This window comes from Taudactylus pleione, unplaced genomic scaffold (assembly GCF_031769625.1).
Source record: "Taudactylus pleione unplaced genomic scaffold, aTauple2 ptg000114l, whole genome shotgun sequence".
NCBI lineage: Eukaryota > Metazoa > Chordata > Amphibia > Anura > Myobatrachidae > Taudactylus > Taudactylus pleione.
The window spans coordinates 4948331-4968031 of NW_028284516.1; the positions used below are offsets into that span (position 1 = coordinate 4948331).

At 45.8% G+C, this 19701-nt stretch overlaps 1 protein-coding gene across 1 annotated transcript in view; it reads left to right on the plus strand.

Moving 5' to 3' along the window:
* PIP4P2 (phosphatidylinositol-4,5-bisphosphate 4-phosphatase 2) overlaps positions 1 to 19701 on the plus strand; it is a 76489-nt gene that overhangs the window by 51363 nt on the left and 5425 nt on the right. Inside the window, exons 3-6 of the mRNA XM_088471509.1 lie at positions 169 to 275; positions 2792 to 2915; positions 4370 to 4422; positions 18059 to 18149. Coding sequence (XP_088327635.1) covers positions 169 to 275; positions 2792 to 2915; positions 4370 to 4422; positions 18059 to 18149 — 375 coding nt within the window. The remainder of the gene's footprint in view (positions 1 to 168; positions 276 to 2791; positions 2916 to 4369; positions 4423 to 18058; positions 18150 to 19701) is intronic.

Consider the following 19701-nt stretch of genomic DNA (forward strand, 5'->3'; position numbering starts at 1 on the left):
TTTTTTTTACAAGATTGTTCTTTATGTAATTATAGGTTATCATGCATCTGTCTTTTGTTTTTATTTTTTATTTTTATTTTTTAAATAAACTTTGTCATCATGTGTTTTTTAAATTATTTGTGTGGTGTGTACACAGCCGTAACCTTTTTATGTTGCGTTTTATTTCAGCCAATCAAAACCCCTCCCATGGGGAAGAAGTATGTCAGGTGCCCTTGTAACTGCCTCCTTATCTGCAAGGATACATCACGCCGAATAGGATGCCCGCGGCCTAACTGGTATGTACTATTATTGGATTCTGAAATGTGAATATAATATAAAAAAAACCCCCTTCATTTTATTGTTTAAATGAACATCAATCCGCTGATCGTAGAAACCCACAATATTTAGGTTGTATGTGGAATAATGGAACTTAATGTTAAGCTATGAGACAGGATAAAACCTCCTGTTTTCCAATGTAATGCATAGTGCATGTTTGGCAATGTGGCGTTATGCTGAGAGAGGCATACTGTGGATAGTCCAAAACAAAAGTTAATTTAAAATTTCCATTTTATATTAGAGGATCCATCCCCTGAGAGGAGTCTCTGTGGTTCTGACAATTTACATTGTCATTGTTCTGCAAAATAGCTGCTCACTATGATATATGGGCCACCGATTTGTGGCTTAGACTCTGAATAGCCAAAGAGGACTGATCGGCAATTGCTACTGTGCAGGCCATTGCCCTGAGTGTCTGGCCAGAACATTGCTGATAACTCCATAAACTGTGCTGAGGTATTTCTGCTGGGAAGGACAAACTGGCACCGATTCAGAATAACTTTAAACCCATTTCTAAGATTTCTGAACCACCATAGCTCCCAATATGGGATGTAGTCATGATTATCCCATATCGTCTAGTGCAGCGGTTTTCAACCGGTGTGCCGCGGCACACTAGTGTGCCGTGGCCGGTTGTGAAGTGTGCAGCTGGGCTGTCAGAGCCACCGGGCACATTTTACTGTACTTCAGCATCCCGGGCTGCTGAGCTCCTCTGGGAGACTCAGGCGCGACCGGGTAGTGACCTGCAAAGATGCGGCGGCGTGACATCACAGGTCACGCACGCCGCGTTGTCCACTGCCCTCCAGCCCGCTCTGCCACCCAACGCCCTGCGCCAATCAGCCAGCCCGCGCTCTGTCCAGGCAGGCTCTGCAGCCTGCCTGGAAGCCCGCCCGCACGCGATCCTGCTGCAGTGTGAGTGACAAGGGGGGAAGAAATGTGGGTTTTGTGGGGACCAGACATTTTTTTCTTCTTCGTGGGTACCAGCCATAGTTTATTTTTTCGTGGGAACCAGTCATATAATTTTTTTTTAGTGAGAACCAGCCATATGTTATCCAGCCATATATTTGCCTATTTAGTGGGGAACAATGTGTTTTTGTTTCTGTGGGGCCAGCCATAGGTTTCTTTTTCTGTGGGGAGCAATTCTGTGGGGCGCAATGTGGTATGGTTGCTTTTTTTGTGGGAGCAATGTGGTTTTTTTTTTCTGTTAGGCCAGCCAATGGGATTGTTCTATTCTTGTGGGGGCCAATGTAGTGTGTTTTTTATTCTTGTGGGGGCCAATGTAGTGTGTTTGGTTCCTGTGGGAACTAATGTAGTGTGTTTTTTCATAGTCCGCGCACACCGCATCGCCGGATAGTGTGCCTTGGCAATTTTAAAATCTTGTGTAGTGTGCCGCGAGTTAAAAAAAATTGAAAATCACTGGTCTAGTGTGTACCTGCTGTGTCGCTGACTATGCGTGCTCCTGCTGGCTGCGGGAGGGGAGCTTATGGTTAGCCAGTAGGGGGAGGGTTGGAGTTAGAGGCTAGTGATACACCCCACTGCGGGGTCCGACGGAAGTTATCAGGATGTCACCGCCAGACCCAGAGGATTTTCAGTGCGACCGCAGGAAAGGACACATCTGTAAGTCACCACTAGACCACCAAAAACATTTTCTCAACATTCTACTCATGTCAACATGGTTAATGCCTACATGCCGACTTTACAACCATGTCGTCATTCTAATGTTGACCTTATGATTGTCGACAAAATATACCACACCCAATATTACTCATTTAAATAAAAACACAATGCCTTACACCGCACACTGATGCCCATTTTGCCTGCTATAAAAACTGTATCGTCTCACAAAAAGAAGAGTATGCCACCAGTTAGATTATTCGCTATGAGGAACTGAGTAGGGCATGTATGACGCATGCATGTATGCTGCACAATCACGGACACTGGCTCAAACTCTAAGTATGGAACTTGGTTGTCATCCCTCATACCTTCCCTTCAACTATTCATAACCCTAAGACTCTGTCCAGCAGTAACTGAAGTGAACTGTGTTGTATTCTCTGAGTATTCTCTAGCTTTAAATGTACCTTTGCTGTCACACCCAGCATCAGCTGGACCATCGACCATTACATTACTCTTGGATCAATTGAAACACAAAATTCTATACGTTAAGAATCTTTTTATTTATTTTAGGCATAAATTTTAGCTTTATGCATCTGTAAAAAATGTACCAAATGAGTCTGAATAACACTATTGTAAATGTAACTGTACGGAAGAACCAAATCTAGCATTATTTGGATGCTCTATGTGCTTAGTAAGATTACACTGAATCATTGATGTAATGAATAATGCCCTATCACATTGGTTTTGCATGTAGATGGGTTTGGTAGCGCATCTCGGATATCAGCATTATTTTGTTATTTACAGGTACATTTTAAAGTGTCTAAAGATTTTGAAATTCACTGGGAGTAATGAGGATTTCTTTCTATAGCAGACGTATTATTAATCTGGGACCGGTGATGTTGATTCCTGAAGAACAGCCGGCCCAGCCTGCCCTCCCCGTTCAGCCAGAAGGTACCAGAGTAGTCTGCGGTCACTGTGGGAATACATTTCTGGTAGGTTATTAAGGCTCATTTTCCCAGGACACTGGAATTGTAGGGTATTCAGCTGCAAGTTTAGCCCTGTTGGGAGAGTGCTGCACCTGCAGTAGAGAGGTTATGGATTTGTCGCTGTACAGGGAGGGTGACAAGGTCTATGAGCGAGTAGATTTTCCATTTAATTTGTTAGTTATATAGCTTATACAGTATGTAAATGTGGGTATTTGTGCTGTACATTGCATGTTTTTCGGATTTGTGTTACAGCAAGCATTCAGTACAGTAGTTTTTAAGTAATACAAAAGTTACAGGGGTGGATGTACTAAACTGAAAAATGCGGTAAAACCCCTGAAAATGCAATTTTTCTGTGGTTTTACCGCATTTCCCATATGTACTAAGCCGGTGCTTTGTCCCGGTGGGTAACGCCATCTTCAGATGGCGTTACCCAATAGAAGCCTATGGGTCCCTTATCGGGACACCCTCTGAGAGGGATCCAATCTGACCTCCCCAAGCTCTCCTGCGATGTGCTTCCTTCTGCACATGCACAGAAGGACACCAGAGGGAATTCTGGGTTTTAAACCAGAAGTCCCTCTGTCCGATGCTATCGCAAGGGACAGCTCTTATCGGGATAGCTGTCCTTTGCGATTTAAATAGCATTTCTAAGTACATACCAGGGTAATTAACGCCGTTATGTCCCCGATAAGAGGCGGGATGTACCGCATCACTGATGCAATGCTTAGTACATCCTGCCCACAAACCCTTATACAATGAGGAATTGATATGCTTGCCCAGATCGGGCAACATAAGGTTTTAAACGTAAATATATAATTTAATCTGATTATTTGTACTGGTTTTTTTTTTTAGCAAAAGTACAATCTTGATATTTGGTTCCTCTGAGGCTTTTTGGGTATCCTCGCTTATTTAATGTCCTTTTTTATGTCTGTTCTGAATTTTTTATGCAGATTTGGTACAATGCAATTTAATTGACTTACTAAGATAAGCCTGTATGTAATCCAGAGCAGGTCGGGGAGAAATATCTCTGCTCTGTAGACTTCCCAATGTCACAAGTTCATATTTTGTTCCCAAGATATTTTGAGCTAAAGAAACAAGTTGGATCCTCAGCAAGAGGAAGGTTACGTAAGGTCATGCAGTACAACATCATGGACTGTAGTGTCTAGTAGAGGTTATGACCCCTGCGAGGCGCACACAGTAATGCTGCCTCTCATTGCCTGTGTTTCTTCAACTAGTGACTGACCCAATTTCACCAAAGCCTGGGAAATTCCCTCACTCGGAAAGCCCAGTCTATGGGGCATTCGCTTGTTGGCAGACAAACGTCAGGTCTGACTGTAAATAACACCAAAGACAAGAGGGAAATGGGTCCTTGCCTATGTTTGCAATCTCCCTGTGACGTTGTGAGGCAGCTAAATAAATACTATGGCTGAGCAAACCCCCCCTTCCTTCTTTTTGTCTTACAGTGGATGGAGCTGAGGTTCAACACATTGGCCAAGTGCCCACACTGCAAGAAAATGTAAGTATCTCATACTCTGTATTAAAGAACATTGTGTCTGCAGCGTGCAACTGTTTGTCACCCAATACATCACGTGTAAAGGATTATAAAGAATTCAGAAAACATGCTTTTATTTTGTGATTGTTTATTTTTTTAAATCCTTGATGCACGTAAAATAAAGCTCCTAAACACCTTGAACAGATTCAAATAAAAAAAGTTGCTCCTGGTATTTGTAAGTGCGTCTGGTCGTGGAAGTGTAAACACATTTACAGTGGTTTGGAAAGTTTTACCAAGAAACTGAATTGGTTCAGTAGAACAATTGAATAATAATAATAAAAAAAAACTTAAAAAGAAAAAAAAAACTTAAAAAAAAAAATGTTTTTATTGTGATTCACCACCCTGTGCTCAAGAGAGGATATAAATCCTATAAAAGAAGGAAAGATACAATCCTGGAGAGCAGTCACACAAAATAGTTTCCCAGCTCGTTTCAGACTTGTTTGTACATTTCAGCTTGAGGATTAACAGAGCTCTAGTTTGTTGTGTGTGATGTTTTTTGTATTTTTTTCACTGAGCCAATGCAGCAAAAGCCTGGTCACATTGTAGTCATGTGAACATTTATATCATTAATTGTTCATTTAGACTGTGGTCATATGACATGTATTTTTTTTTCTTTAATCTTCTTACAAATTAGGTCAAGATTTAGTGTAATCCAGTGCAATGCAGAGGGCACGATTGCAGAGTATTACACTTTCTTTAAAGACAATCTTTCACCTTTGTAAAAGCTTCTCCTATGTGAAATACCAGATTATGGGTTGCGGAGGCCCTACCAATACAATTGTTACTAAGATTTGCTGGCGATGTTATTAAAAAGTATAATGTGTAAATACTTCCAGAACCACAAATGTGTTAAACACTAGTTCACATTTTACCACACAGAAACCCCAGTTCACATATGCCACAGTGCCCCCACGATGATAATATAGTTGTGTGGGGGCCCCAAAGTGACCACCCCGGGCCGACTGTTGTTAATCTGGCTCTACTGGATTTGCAGAAACATTATGCCAGCTCCCCTTTAAATTAATCCATCATAGGTAGAAGGATATAATGTTAAACATGATGATACAGAATAATAACCAAATGTGAAATAGATTAACATTTATGTCTAGTCATCCATAACACAGACAGTCCATCCTGTAGTCCTTTACCATGGCAGATATGAAGCATGCAGTGAGCATCATAAGTACAGATGAGCGGGTTCGGATTTACTCGGTTCTCAAAACTGCATTTTATTGGCAATCGGCTATCACGTGTTTTGGATAGCCAACAAAATAAATCCGAACTAATACGAACTTGCGATAATGTGGCGATAAGAACTAAGTAAATCCGAACCCGCTCATCCCTAATCATAAGGAGCGTAATGTGAAGACACTTGCCACTAATTAGATCCATCGTTCCTAATCCATTTCATTCAAGACCAAAATGTATGTGTGGCAGTCAGCTTTATAAAGTGTACCCCTCAACCTACATAGTGAAGGCTGCCACTTTGTGGGCTCAACCAATATTCAAAATGCCTGTGTGTGGTTACATGTTCCTAGGAAACATGTAACCACAAGGAAGTGAATTGAATTGTGAAACATGTAACCGCAAGTGAAGTGAAGTGAATTGTCATGAATATTGGTTCAGTCCACAAAGTAGGTCCTTCCACAATGTGTCAGTGACTGATTACAATAATATCATTTAAAATATTACTATTATTTGTTGTTACCACACTATAAGTTTGTGAGCATAGCATCACGAAGATCCACCCTAAATGGTACGGCGGCTCATAGGTTATGGTCCCCTAGTTTAGAACCATCATAAATTCTAATTGGAGCGCAGGGCAGTTTCTCTGTTCGTTACACTGGGATTTGAATTTTTGCATTACCTATGCTCTCTCTCTGAGCATTAGGAATTAATATTCACAAAGTGGTTCAAATTGGCAATAAAAGATTGTCAGAAAGCTACAACTCAATGGATTTTAGAAGGGCAAAGAAACTGTGAAACGCGTGGGTTAGGAAAGTCTACTCTGAAATATCAGCATAGAGACCGAAATTAGAAATAAAATAAATGCTGTTCCAAGTAGATAACCTATAGAAGCATTTATATGAATGAAAAACAACCAATGTGGTGAAATAAGTATTAGAGGTAATTAATAAGAGAGATTTAGCTGTACATTCCCTGATATTTAGAGGTTGATATTACCCAACTCCCCTCCCCCATACAGGGAATGCACAATTACATTAACTTTTGGGCAGAAAAATAATTATTGGAATAAAGGAAATGTAGCAAAAAGTGGAAAGGAGATCTGCTTTACACAGAATGTTGCAAAAGAATAATCTGCAATAAAAATCCAACATATTATGAGAGTGCCATCCAGATCTGGCCAGACTGAATTGTCCTGTTCACTTAATGTTGCCATCAAAGCAACTAATAACTTTGTGAATATTCTTACTGCTGTAGAAAGGACGAATGGTAGACAGGTAAACTGGGAAGTATCACGCCAAACAGCAGCATCTTGAAAGACGTTGATGCTGAGGATCAATTGATACATGAAGAGAACCATCTTGTTGATATACAGACATCACCCAATTTCCATTCTCTATTGCATTCAGAATAGAGGTTGCTGCCTCAGTCTTGAAAAGTTGAGCCATCTGAGGTCTAGAATAGTTCTTTACACTAGTCTTTCCTTACTAAAACTTGTCTTGAATAGAACTCCTTCTTCCTCTGGGGTCTAACCATTGAAATCACATGTTTGTCCAGGAGCATCTGGATGCCGATGAATTGTTAGATTAAAACCCTTGTTCGCAGGGTTTCGATTCTGCAAACATGTCCTTCTTTGGAACCACATTAAATTATATTTGTAGGCTGTTCTTCTATTATCTTGAACCCAGGAATCCTCAGTAGTTAAGAGCCATTTGATTGCAGAATTCATGATTCTGCCACCTACAGGTATAGTGGAGAACCTCCTCTTTGAGCAGATACAGTATTTCCATCTCACCTTATTCTGTGTGTCTGGATATAAAGTATTCATCCAGACCCCGTATAGCCCTGGAAACTGAGGCCATTGCAAGACTAGTTTTAATGATTGTTCCAAAAAATATATGCAATGGTTTAAAACTCTTTTCACTTTCTATTTATGGGGTCTCCCATAGGATCCTTCAATGGAATAACTGTTGTAGAAGATAAGCTGGACAACCCTATATCCACCTTAGGCACACAATCCCAATTATCTCCACCAGTATGAGGAAGTTGGGCACAGGACTTCCAACCTTCATTAAACTTGTGTCCAGGTGACTCCACTCTTCAACAGATCTTTGACTTTATGAATAATGAAATCAGAATGTATGTACGGCTTTTCTCCAAAGTGCTGCTCCTTTTTCCATGAACAGGCTAACCTAATCTAACTACAGGTCCACCCCACAAAAATAGGGCATACCTGGAGCTGGTGTCCTAGGACCTCCTCGGTCAGGTTCTGCATCCATGATGCAGGAATTACATGGAGGATTGTTGCCAGCGTGCTGATTCCTTTAGGTGGCATCTGTGTTCCATCTCATTGTCCATGCCTGTTTAACAGCCGCACCTTGGGCCTGATTCAAAGATTTACACAATGCCAATATTAATACATATTGAGCGATTGTTTGCCATTGCACATGAGTGTAAGCTGCACTGCGCACATGCAGCGATTGTGCTCACACAGAGGATTCACAAAGTGAGCGACAGGTAGTCAGCGTTTGGGGGAAGTAACGGGGAAAACACAGACGTGTCTTACTGTATAAACAACGTTTCATAGGCGTGCATAAATTAGCCATTGCGATCTCCCTTGCAGCGTGAGAGCTCTCTGCGTGTCAGGAGAGCCGTAGTGTTTGAGGCAGATCAGACTTTACTTACAAATTGCGTGGCTGGCCAATCTGCGTCGGTGTTACAGATGTTTGCGCTGTTGTATATCGTTGGACGGATAGAGTAAGGCAGCATGGTGTCCCTATGCTCGGTTAGGGATCGGTATGAAAGACCGCCGGACCTATGTCCTACGGTTCAAATACTGTCAGCAGAACACCGGCAAAGTGCCAAACCCCGGTTGTAAGTATTTAAACTATAACTAACCCTAACCTCCCCCCCCTAGTGCGTATCCCTAACCCCCCTGTAAGTGCCTAACCCTTCCTTCCCCTGTCCCGCACCCTAAACACTGAAGACTCCTGGGGGGAGGTTAACGCTAACCTCCCCCCGGGGGTTCCTAACCCTAAGTCCCCCCCCCCCCCCCCCGAGTTCTAAACCTAATAGCCACGCTGCAGCTGTCCAAGTCCGCCGCCCGGCTTACCTTCGTTCGGCATGCCGGGCATCGGGCTCCCGGCGTAGGGATAATGATAGGCGTCGGCATTTCGACATCTCTGAATCATGTCCCTCGTCTACTGTTGGTTTAGTAGAGGGCAGCTAGTATTCCTTGGTGGGCCACCCCAAAGCTATTGACACTGGGGGAACTGCTGCAACTCCGCTTTGCATGGCTCACCATGGCCACCCTGACTATCTACTGACGAGATCGACAGGAAAACAGACCAGGAACATTTTTTTTTTAAATGTGATTACAATAGATGAGGATTTAAGCTATTAGTTAGGGCGACCGTGAAGTCTGAAAATGGGTGTGTGAAGGGCGCTGGTGGTAATTATAAAAAGGAAATGATCAGACAGTGCTATGTATGTGGTGGTCCACATGAATCCACATTGGTCCTGTCCCTTTCAGTCTTTATTATCAATGACAAAGTAAGTCGCTGATAAAACTGAGCTCTGTAGAGTAATAAATAGAGCAGAATAGTATCTTGGTGCAGACCAACACACACAAATTGACAGTGTCCTACGAGATGGCAGATGGAACTTTATACGGACAAGTATATGGTTATGCACCTAGGCCATGGTAACTGCCAGGCTATTTATACATGAATGAAATATAAATTTGGAAAACGTACATTATATGTTCCTGAGTAGCAGCACACGTTGTCTGGCAGCAGCTGCAAAGGACAATAAAATCAGATATTACTTAAAATGGAGCTAAATGTACGTGAGGCAAACCCAGGATTACCATTGTACGGGTCACTAGTCAGACCATATCTTGAATATGAGCTACTATTTTGGGCAATTCACAACCAGGACATTGGAGAACATGAGAGGGTAGAGTGCAGTGTAATCTCCTTGGTCCTTCTCCAAGAAGGACTTTGTACCAATCTCGTCAGCTTCAAATGTGCACTCAAAAGACTTAACTCGTACCATTCGTTCTCCTAAAGATCTGAAAACTGAAGCAGTGCATGCTGGGACTTGTAGTTTTACAACAGCTGGAGAGCCACAGGTTGGCCATTCCTGGTGTAGAGAAAGAACTCCTTTTTATGAGGCACACCCTGGATAGCAGAAAAGAAAAATAGAAAGGATAAGCAATATATATGCTAATCAAATTGAATTAAAATAAAAACAATCTTTTATTAGATTATTTAAAAATGAAGCTTAACATAGACCAACAAGCAAAAAACAATCAGTAAATAAACAAAAAGTAGATATTGTCAAGACAGTGTTAAACCAACAGATATATATATATTCAATATCTGAAATCATGTACAAAAAACAATCTTCTTTTTCCAGGTTAATAACATTATTTGTTAATCATAGCAAAAATGGTCATGCAAGATAATCTGTCAATTCCCTTGTATAGTTCCAATACACAGGAAATTATAATTTAGTACCAAATAGGCTGTGACAGATGGTATGGCATAAACAATGATCATAGAAGATAATAGGTCAAAAATATTAAATGATTAATGTCTGAGATCGTATCTATGAGCCAGCCATCTGATACCAGTCATTAGTAATAATGGGTATTCATATAAAGAATGTACATTTTAATGATGTATGAATACCCACATATACTTGAAATGTACAAAGAAATAATTTAATGACCGCTGTGACAGATGGTGTGGCATGAATTATAAACATGAAAGATGCATCTAATAATCAGTGATCATAGAGGATAAATCCTCATAAGACAAGGCAAAAATATAACAAAACATAACACATATAACATAATGTGACAACAACACATTACAATATTAAAAAGCTGTACACCACACATGCATCTTAGAATATAGTAATAAGAGGCGTCCCTCTGTAGTATATTGGAGAGTAAATAATAATTTGTATTTAAATAGATATGAAAAGCAGAGTGTGTGCTCTTACAGGTCAGATTCTGCTGTTCCACATCTTATATATACAGAGGATGTGGAATGAGTTTCATTGTCGCATGGCACACATAGAAACAGTGCCGTCTGCTTCTGCTGTTAGTGCCAGTATTGTTGTGAGATCCCTGTTGCTCAAGGCAGCGCAGGGACTCGCAACACAGGCAACTAATGAGAGAGCAGGGAGAGAGATGTCTCTGCCTGTCCCTCTTACGGATGTCTCTGCCTGTCCCTCTTACGGATGTCTCTGCCTGTCCCTCTTACGGATGTCTCCTCTGCCTGTCCCTCTTACGGATGTCTCCTCTGCCTGTCCCTCTTACGGATGTCTCCTCTGCCTGTCCCTCTTACGGATGTCTCCTCTGCCTGTCCCTCTTACGGATGTCTCCTCTGCCTGTCCCTCTTATGGATGTCTCTGCCATGCCTGTCCCTCTTATGGATGTCTCTGCCATGCCTGTCCCTCTTACGGATGGCTCTGTCATGCCTATCCCTCTAACTGATGGCTCTGTCATGCCTATCCCTCTAACTGATGGCTCTGTCATGCCTATCCCTCTAACTGATGGCTCTGTCATGCCTATCCCTCTAACTGATGGCTCTGTCATGCCTATCCCTCTAACTGATGGCTCTGTCGTGCCTATCCCTCTAACTGATGGCTCTGTCATGCCTATCCCTCTAACTGATGGCTCTGTCATGCCTATCCCTCTTACTGATGCCTGTCATGCCTGTCCCTCTTACTGATGGCTTGGCCTGTCCCTCTTACTGATGGCTCGGCCTGTCCCTCTTACTGATGGCTCGGCCTGTCCCTCTTACTGATGTCTCGGCCTGTCCCTCTTACGGATGCCTCTGCCATGCCTGTCCCTCTTACTGATGCCTCTGTCATGCCTGTCCCTCTTACTGATGCCTCTGTCATGCCTGTCCCTCTTACTGATACCTCTGTCATGCCTGTCCCTCTTACTGATGTCTCGGCCTGTCCCTGTTACGGATGAATCTGCCATGCCTGTCCCTCTTACGGATGCCTCTGTCATGCCTGTCCCTCTTACTGATGTCTCTGTCATGCCTGTCCCTCTTACGGATGTCTCTGCCTGTCCCTCTTACGGATGTCTCTGCCTGTCCCTCTTACGGATGTCTCTGCCATGCCTGTCCCTCTTACTGATGCCTCTGTCATGCCTGTCCTTCTTACTGATGTCTCTGTCATGCCTGTCCCTCTTACGGATGTCTCTGCCTGTCCCTCTTACGGATGTCTCTGCCTGTCCCTCTTACGGATGTCTCTGCCATGCCTGTCCCTCTTACTGATGCCTCTGTCATGCCTGTCCTTCTTACTGATGCCTCTGTCATGCCTGTCCCTCTAACTGATGGCTCTGTCATGCCTATCCCTCTAACTGATGGCTCTGTCATGCCTATCCCTCTAACTGATGGCTCTGTCATGCCTATCCCTCTAACTGATGGCTCTGTCATGCCTATCCCTCTAACTGATGGCTCTGTCATGCCTATCCCTCTAACTGATGTCTGTAATGCCTGTCCCTCTTACTGATGTCTGTCCCTCTAACTGATGGCTCTGTCATGCCAATCCCTCTAACTGATGGCTCTGTCATGCCTATCCCTCTAACTGATGTCTGTCATGCCTGTCCCTCTTACTGATGCCTCTGTCATGCCTGTCCCTCTAACTGATGCCTCTGTCATGCCTGTCCCTCTAACTGATGCCTCTGTCATGCCTGTCCCTCTAACTGATGGCTCGGCCTGTCCCTCTAACGGATGGCTCGGCCTGTCCCTCTTACGGATGGCTCGGCCTGTCCCTCTTACGGATGGCTCGGCCTGTCCCTCTTACGGATGGCTCGGCCTGTCCCTCTTACTGATGGCTCGGCCTGTCCCTCTTACTGATGGCTCGGCCTGTCCCTCTTACTGATGGCTCGGCCTGTCCCTCTTACGGATGCCTCTGCCTGTCCCTCTTACGGATGCCTCTGCCATGCCTGTCCATCTTACGGATGCCTCTGCCATGCCTGTCCCTCTTACGGATACCTCTGTCATGCCTGTCCCTCTTACTGATGCCTCTGTCATGCCTGTCCCTCTTACTGATACCTCTGTCATGCCTGTCCCTCTTACTGATGGCTCGGCCTGTCCCTCTTACGGATGTCTCTGCCTGTCCCTCTTACGGATGTCTCTGCCTGTCCCTCTTACGGATGTCTCTGCCTGTCCCTCTTACGGATGTCTCTGCATGTCCCTCTTACGGATGTCTCTGCCTGTCCCTCTTACGGATGTCTCTGCCTGTCCCTCTAACTGATGGCTCTGTCATGCCTGTCCCTCTAACTGATGGCTCTGTCATGCCTGTCCCCCTAACTGATGGCTCTGTCATGCCTGTCCCTCTTACTGATGCCTCTGTCATGCCTGTCCCTCTTACTGATGCCTCTGTCATGCCTGTCCCTCTTACTGATGCCTCTGTCATGCCTGTCCCTCTTACTGATGCCTCTGTCATGCCTGTCCCTCTTACTGATGCCTCTGTCATGCCTGTCCCTCTTACTGATGCCTCTGTCATGCCTGTCCCTCTTACTGATGCCTCTGTCATGCCTGTCCCTCTTACTGATGGCTCTGCCATGCCTGTCCCTCTTACTGATGGCTCTGCCATGCCTGTCCATCTGCCTGTCCCATGCCTCTGCCATGCCTGTCCCATGCCTCTGCCATGCCTGTCCCATGGCTCTGCCATGCCTGTCCCTCTGCCTGTCCCTCTTACTGATGGCTCTGCCATGCCTGTCCCTCTTACTGATGGCTCTGCCATGCCTGTCCCTCTTACTGATGGCTCTGCCATGCCTGTCCCTCTTACTGATGGCTCTGCCATGCCTGTCCCTCTTACTGATGGCTCTGTCATGCCTATCCCTCTAACTGATGGCTCTGTCATGCCTATCCCTCTAACTGATGGCTCTGTCGTGCCTATCCCTCTAACTGATGGCTCTGTCATGCCTATCCCTCTAACTGATGGCTCTGTCATGCCTATCCCTCTTACTGATGCCTGTCATGCCTGTCCCTCTTACTGATGGCTTGGCCTGTCCCTCTTACTGATGGCTCGGCCTGTCCCTCTTACTGATGGCTCGGCCTGTCCCTCTTACTGATGTCTCGGCCTGTCCCTCTTACGGATGCCTCTGCCATGCCTGTCCCTCTTACTGATGCCTCTGTCATGCCTGTCCCTCTTACTGATGCCTCTGTCATGCCTGTCCCTCTTACTGATACCTCTGTCATGCCTGTCCCTCTTACTGATGTCTCGGCCTGTCCCTGTTACGGATGAATCTGCCATGCCTGTCCCTCTTACGGATGCCTCTGTCATGCCTGTCCCTCTTACTGATGTCTCTGTCATGCCTGTCCCTCTTACGGATGTCTCTGCCTGTCCCTCTTACGGATGTCTCTGCCTGTCCCTCTTACGGATGTCTCTGCCATGCCTGTCCCTCTTACTGATGCCTCTGTCATGCCTGTCCTTCTTACTGATGTCTCTGTCATGCCTGTCCCTCTTACGGATGTCTCTGCCTGTCCCTCTTACGGATGTCTCTGCCTGTCCCTCTTACGGATGTCTCTGCCATGCCTGTCCCTCTTACTGATGCCTCTGTCATGCCTGTCCTTCTTACTGATGCCTCTGTCATGCCTGTCCCTCTAACTGATGGCTCTGTCATGCCTGTCCCTCTAACTGATGGCTCTGTCATGCCTATCCCTCTAACTGATGGCTCTGTCATGCCTATCCCTCTAACTGATGGCTCTGTCATGCCTATCCCTCTAACTGATGGCTCTGTCATGCCTATCCCTCTAACTGATGGCTCTGTCATGCCTATCCCTCTAACTGATGTCTGTAATGCCTGTCCCTCTTACTGATGTCTGTCCCTCTAACTGATGGCTCTGTCATGCCAATCCCTCTAACTGATGGCTCTGTCATGCCTATCCCTCTAACTGATGTCTGTCATGCCTGTCCCTCTTACTGATGCCTCTGTCATGCCTGTCCCTCTAACTGATGCCTCTGTCATGCCTGTCCCTCTAACTGATGCCTCTGTCATGCCTGTCCCTCTAACTGATGGCTCGGCCTGTCCCTCTAACGGATGGCTCGGCCTGTCCCTCTTACGGATGGCTCGGCCTGTCCCTCTTACGGATGGCTCGGCCTGTCCCTCTTACGGATGGCTCGGCCTGTCCCTCTTACTGATGGCTCGGCCTGTCCCTCTTACTGATGGCTCGGCCTGTCCCTCTTACTGATGGCTCGGCCTGTCCCTCTTACGGATGCCTCTGCCTGTCCCTCTTACGGATGCCTCTGCCATGCCTGTCCATCTTACGGATGCCTCTGCCATGCCTGTCCCTCTTACGGATACCTCTGTCATGCCTGTCCCTCTTACTGATGCCTCTGTCATGCCTGTCCCTCTTACTGATACCTCTGTCATGCCTGTCCCTCTTACTGATGGCTCGGCCTGTCCCTCTTACGGATGGCTCGGCCTGTCCCTCTTACGGATGTCTCTGCCTGTCCCTCTTACGGATGTCTCTGCCTGTCCCTCTTACGGATGTCTCTGCATGTCCCTCTTACGGATGTCTCTGCCTGTCCCTCTTACGGATGTCTCTGCCTGTCCCTCTAACTGATGGCTCTGTCATGCCTGTCCCTCTAACTGATGGCTCTGTCATGCCTGTCCCCCTAACTGATGGCTCTGTCATGCCTGTCCCTCTTACTGATGCCTCTGTCATGCCTGTCCCTCTTACTGATGCCTCTGTCATGCCTGTCCCTCTTACTGATGCCTCTGTCATGCCTGTCCCTCTTACTGATGCCTCTGTCATGCCTGTCCCTCTTACTGATGCCTCTGTCATGCCTGTCCCTCTTACTGATGCCTCTGTCATGCCTGTCCCTCTTACTGATGGCTCTGCCATGCCTGTCCCTCTTACTGATGGCTCTGCCATGCCTGTCCATCTGCCTGTCCCATGCCTCTGCCATGCCTGTCCCATGCCTCTGCCATGCCTGTCCCATGGCTCTGCCATGCCTGTCCCTCTGCCTGTCCCTCTTACTGATGGCTCTGCCATGCCTGTCCCTCTTACTGATGGCTCTGCCATGCCTGTCCCTCTTACTGATGGCTCTGCCATGCCTGTCCCTCTTACTGATGGCTCTGCCATGCCTGTCCCTCTTACTGATGGCTCTGCCATGCCTGTCCCTCTTACTGATGGCTCTGCCATGCCTGTCCCTCTTACTGATGGCTCTGCCATGCCTGTCCCTCTTACTGATGCCTCTGCCATGCCTGTTCCTCTTACTGATGCCTCTGCCATGCCTGTCCCTCTAACTGATGGCTCTGCCTGTCCCTCTTACTGATGGCTCTGCCTGTCCCTCTTACTGATGTCTGTCATGCCAGTCCCTCTTACTGATGTCTGTCATGCCTGTCCCTCTAACTGATGGCTCTGTCATGCCTGTCCCTCTAACTGATGTCTGTCATGCCTGTCCCTCTTACTGATGTCTGTCATGCCTGTCCCTCTTACTGATGTCTGTCATGCCTGTCCCTCTTACTGATGTCTGTCATGCCTGTCCCTCTTACTGATGGCTCTACCTGTCCCTCTAACTGATGGCTCTGCCTGTCCCTCTTACTGATGGCTCTGCCTGTCCCTCTTACTGATGTCTGTCATGCCTGTCCCTCTTACTGATGTCTGTCATGCCTGTCCCTCTTACTGATGTCTGTCATGCCTGTCCCTCTAACTGATGGCTCTACCTGTCCCTCTTACTGATACCTCTGTCATGCCTGTCCCTCTTACTGATGCCTCTGTCATGCCTGTCCCTCTTACTGATGCCTCTGTCATGCCTGTCCCTCTTACTGATGCCTCTGTCATGCCTGTCCCTCTTACTGATGGCTCTACCTGTCCCTCTTACTGATGTCTCTGTCATGCCTGTCCCTCTTACTGATGCCTCTGTCGTGCCTGTCCCTCTTACTGATGCCTCTGTCGTGCCTGTCCCTCTTACTGATGTCTCGGCCGTGCCTGTCCCTCTTACTGATGTCTCGGCCTGTCCCTCTTACTGATGTCTCGGCCTGTCCCTCTTACTGATGTCTCGGCCTGTCCCTCTTACTGATGTCTCGGCCTGTCCCTCTTACTGATGTCTCTGCCTGTCCCTCTTACTGATGTCATTGCCTGTCCCTCTTACTGATGCCTCTGTCATGCCTGTCCCTCTTACTGATGTCTCGGCCTGTCCCTCTTACTGATGTCTCGGCCTGTCCCTCTTACTGATGTCTCGGCCTGTCCCTCTTACTGATGTCTCGGCCTGTCCCTCTTACTGATGTCTCGGCCTGTCCCTCTTACTGATGTCTCGGCCTGTCCCTCTTACTGATGTCTCGGCCTGTCCCTCTTACTGATGTCTCGGCCTGTCCCTCTTACTGATGTCTCGGCCTGTCCCTCTTACTGATGTCTCGGCCTGTCCCTCTTACTGATGTCTCGGCCTGTCCCTCTTACTGATGTCTCGGCCTGTCCCTCTTACTGATGTCTCGGCCTGTCCCTCTTACTGATGTCTCGGCCTGTCCCTCTTACTGATGTCTCGGCCTGTCCCTCTTACTGATGTCATTGCCTGTCCCTCTAACTGATGCCTCTGTCATGCCTCTTACTGATGCCCTCTTACTGAAGGCTCGGCCTGTCCCTCTTACTGAAGGCTCGGCCTGTCCCTCTTACCGATGGCTCGGCCTGTCCCTCTTACCGATGGCTCGGCCGGTCCCTCTTACCGATGGCTCGGCCGGTCCCTCTTACCGATGGCTCGGCCGGTCCCTCTTACCGATGGCTCGGCCGGTCCCTCTTACCGATGGCTCGGCCTGTCCCTCTTACCGATGGCTCGGCCGGTCCCTCTTACCGATTGGCTCGGCCGGTCCCTCTTACCGATTGGCTCGGCCGGTCCCTCTTACCGATTGGCTCGGCCGGTCCCTCTTACCGATTGGCTCGGCCGGTCCCTCTTACCGATTGGCTCGGCCGGTCCCTCTTACCGATTGGCTCGGCCGGTCCCTCTTACCGATGGCTCGGCCGGTCCCTCTTACCGATGGCTCGGCCGGTCCCTCTTACCGATGGCTCGGCCTGTCCCTCTTACCGATGGCTCGGCCTGTCCCTCTTACTGATGGCTCTGCCATGCCTTTGCCTTCATCATTCACTCCCCTTATCTGCAGCCACTCCCTTGTGTTTTGTAATAGAAGGAACAGAAGTAGTAAGAATTTAGTATGTTAAGATAGTCAAATGGATTATAGGTCATCCTTCTCTTTGGCAATGCACCTAAACTGTACAAATCTATTTAAAACAATTATACATTTTATTATGTTTTTGGGAGTCAAATTTGGGATTTGACCATATTGATCTTTAAATTAAATGAATGTATGTAGTTTAGATGATAGTTTTAACAAATGTAAAAACTATATTTTTTTTATTGTTACCCCCACCCAATCTTTCAGATCATCTGTAGGAAGTGCTCTCCCACGCAGACGTTGCTGTGCCTACATCACTATGGGGATGATCTGCATTTTTATTGGGGTTGGCTTAACTGTAAGTAATAGCGTTTTTGCTTTTATATGTCTCGTTTCTGGAGTATATACTGTATATGTTTAAACAATATTACATTTAATAGAAAAAAGTGATGTAGCATGTGATCTATTACCTGCAAAGTGTGGAGGATATTCAATGTAGCTCTACCAACACCATTAGGAGTCCTGTCCTTATGGACAAATAGTTTATTCTGCATAGAGCTAACAATCCAATATCTATAGTCCTATATGGCAATCTGAGCATATGGAGAAAGAGATCACGATAGCCTAAAAATATATATTACAAATATATAAACATTTTATTTATATTCACTTTAAACTCCCGAGAGTGGGAACAGCAATTATATATACAGAACAATAGTAACAATGTAAGCATATAATATGTTACTCAGCTGCTTCAATCACTTTATATCATTGTAATGATACTAAATGTAACTTCTGGATGGTTACAGTGATAATAAAGAGGAACAATTTCTCCATTTCATGACATATAAGACACCAGTCTGGGTTTAGTGGTGCTTCTAGATTAATAAGCCCAACAGCAGCAAAAATCTATTAATGGCAACAAACAGGACGATCCCTCGTAGAGCTTGTTTACTGTGTACATACCGGAGAAGAGTAGATCACCATATAGACACTGAGAACTTCGGATAACTGCTCCCAACAGAGACTGTGCTCGTGACGGAGGGGTGACCTATCCGCTTCTTGGTAAAGCCACCCCTGTGTGGTGAAACGCGTTGAAGTGACTATTGATTTTGGATGTTTTTAACTGACACTTCACAGCACTCGGAGGAAACCCACCCAAGCACAGGGAGAATATACAAAACAGTTAGGGCCATGTGGGAATCTAACCCATGACCTCAGTGCTGTGAGGTAGTAATGCTAACCATTACACCATCCGTGCTACTTCACTGGCAAACAACAAGCGCAGTCTGTGCACTTGATTCACGCTAACACCAGCAGGACGCTACCCAACATAAGCAGGAGATGGCTCACTACCTGCGGAACTCTGGTGATTCCTACACGTTGGAAACAGATGCCCGGAGCTCTGAGTCGGTATGCTTCTGCTGACACGTTTGCCAGCTGTACTTTTCCATCGATAAAACAATAGTCACTACCTGGGTACACTCCGTTGGGAGCAGTTACCCGGAATGCTCAGTGTATGTGATGATCTACTCTTCTCCAGTGTGTACACAGTAACCAGCTCTAGGAGAGATTGTCTGCTTAATGTCATTAATAGATTTTTCATGCTTTTGTGCTTATTAATCTATCAGCGCTACTAAACACAGACTGGTGTCTTATATGTAATGGAACTGATACATTGTTCCTCTTAGTTGTTGTAATCATCTGGAAGTTACATTTAGTGTCATTACAATTACAGTATATCAAGTGATTGAAGCAGCTGACTAACATATTATACTCTTACATTGTTACTATTGTTCATTGTTCTGTATATCTATAATGTTGTTGTTACCCACTCCTGGGAGTTTAAAATGAATTTAGCTAGATTATTAAGTGTTTATATATTTTTTATATATTTTCAGACTATCGTG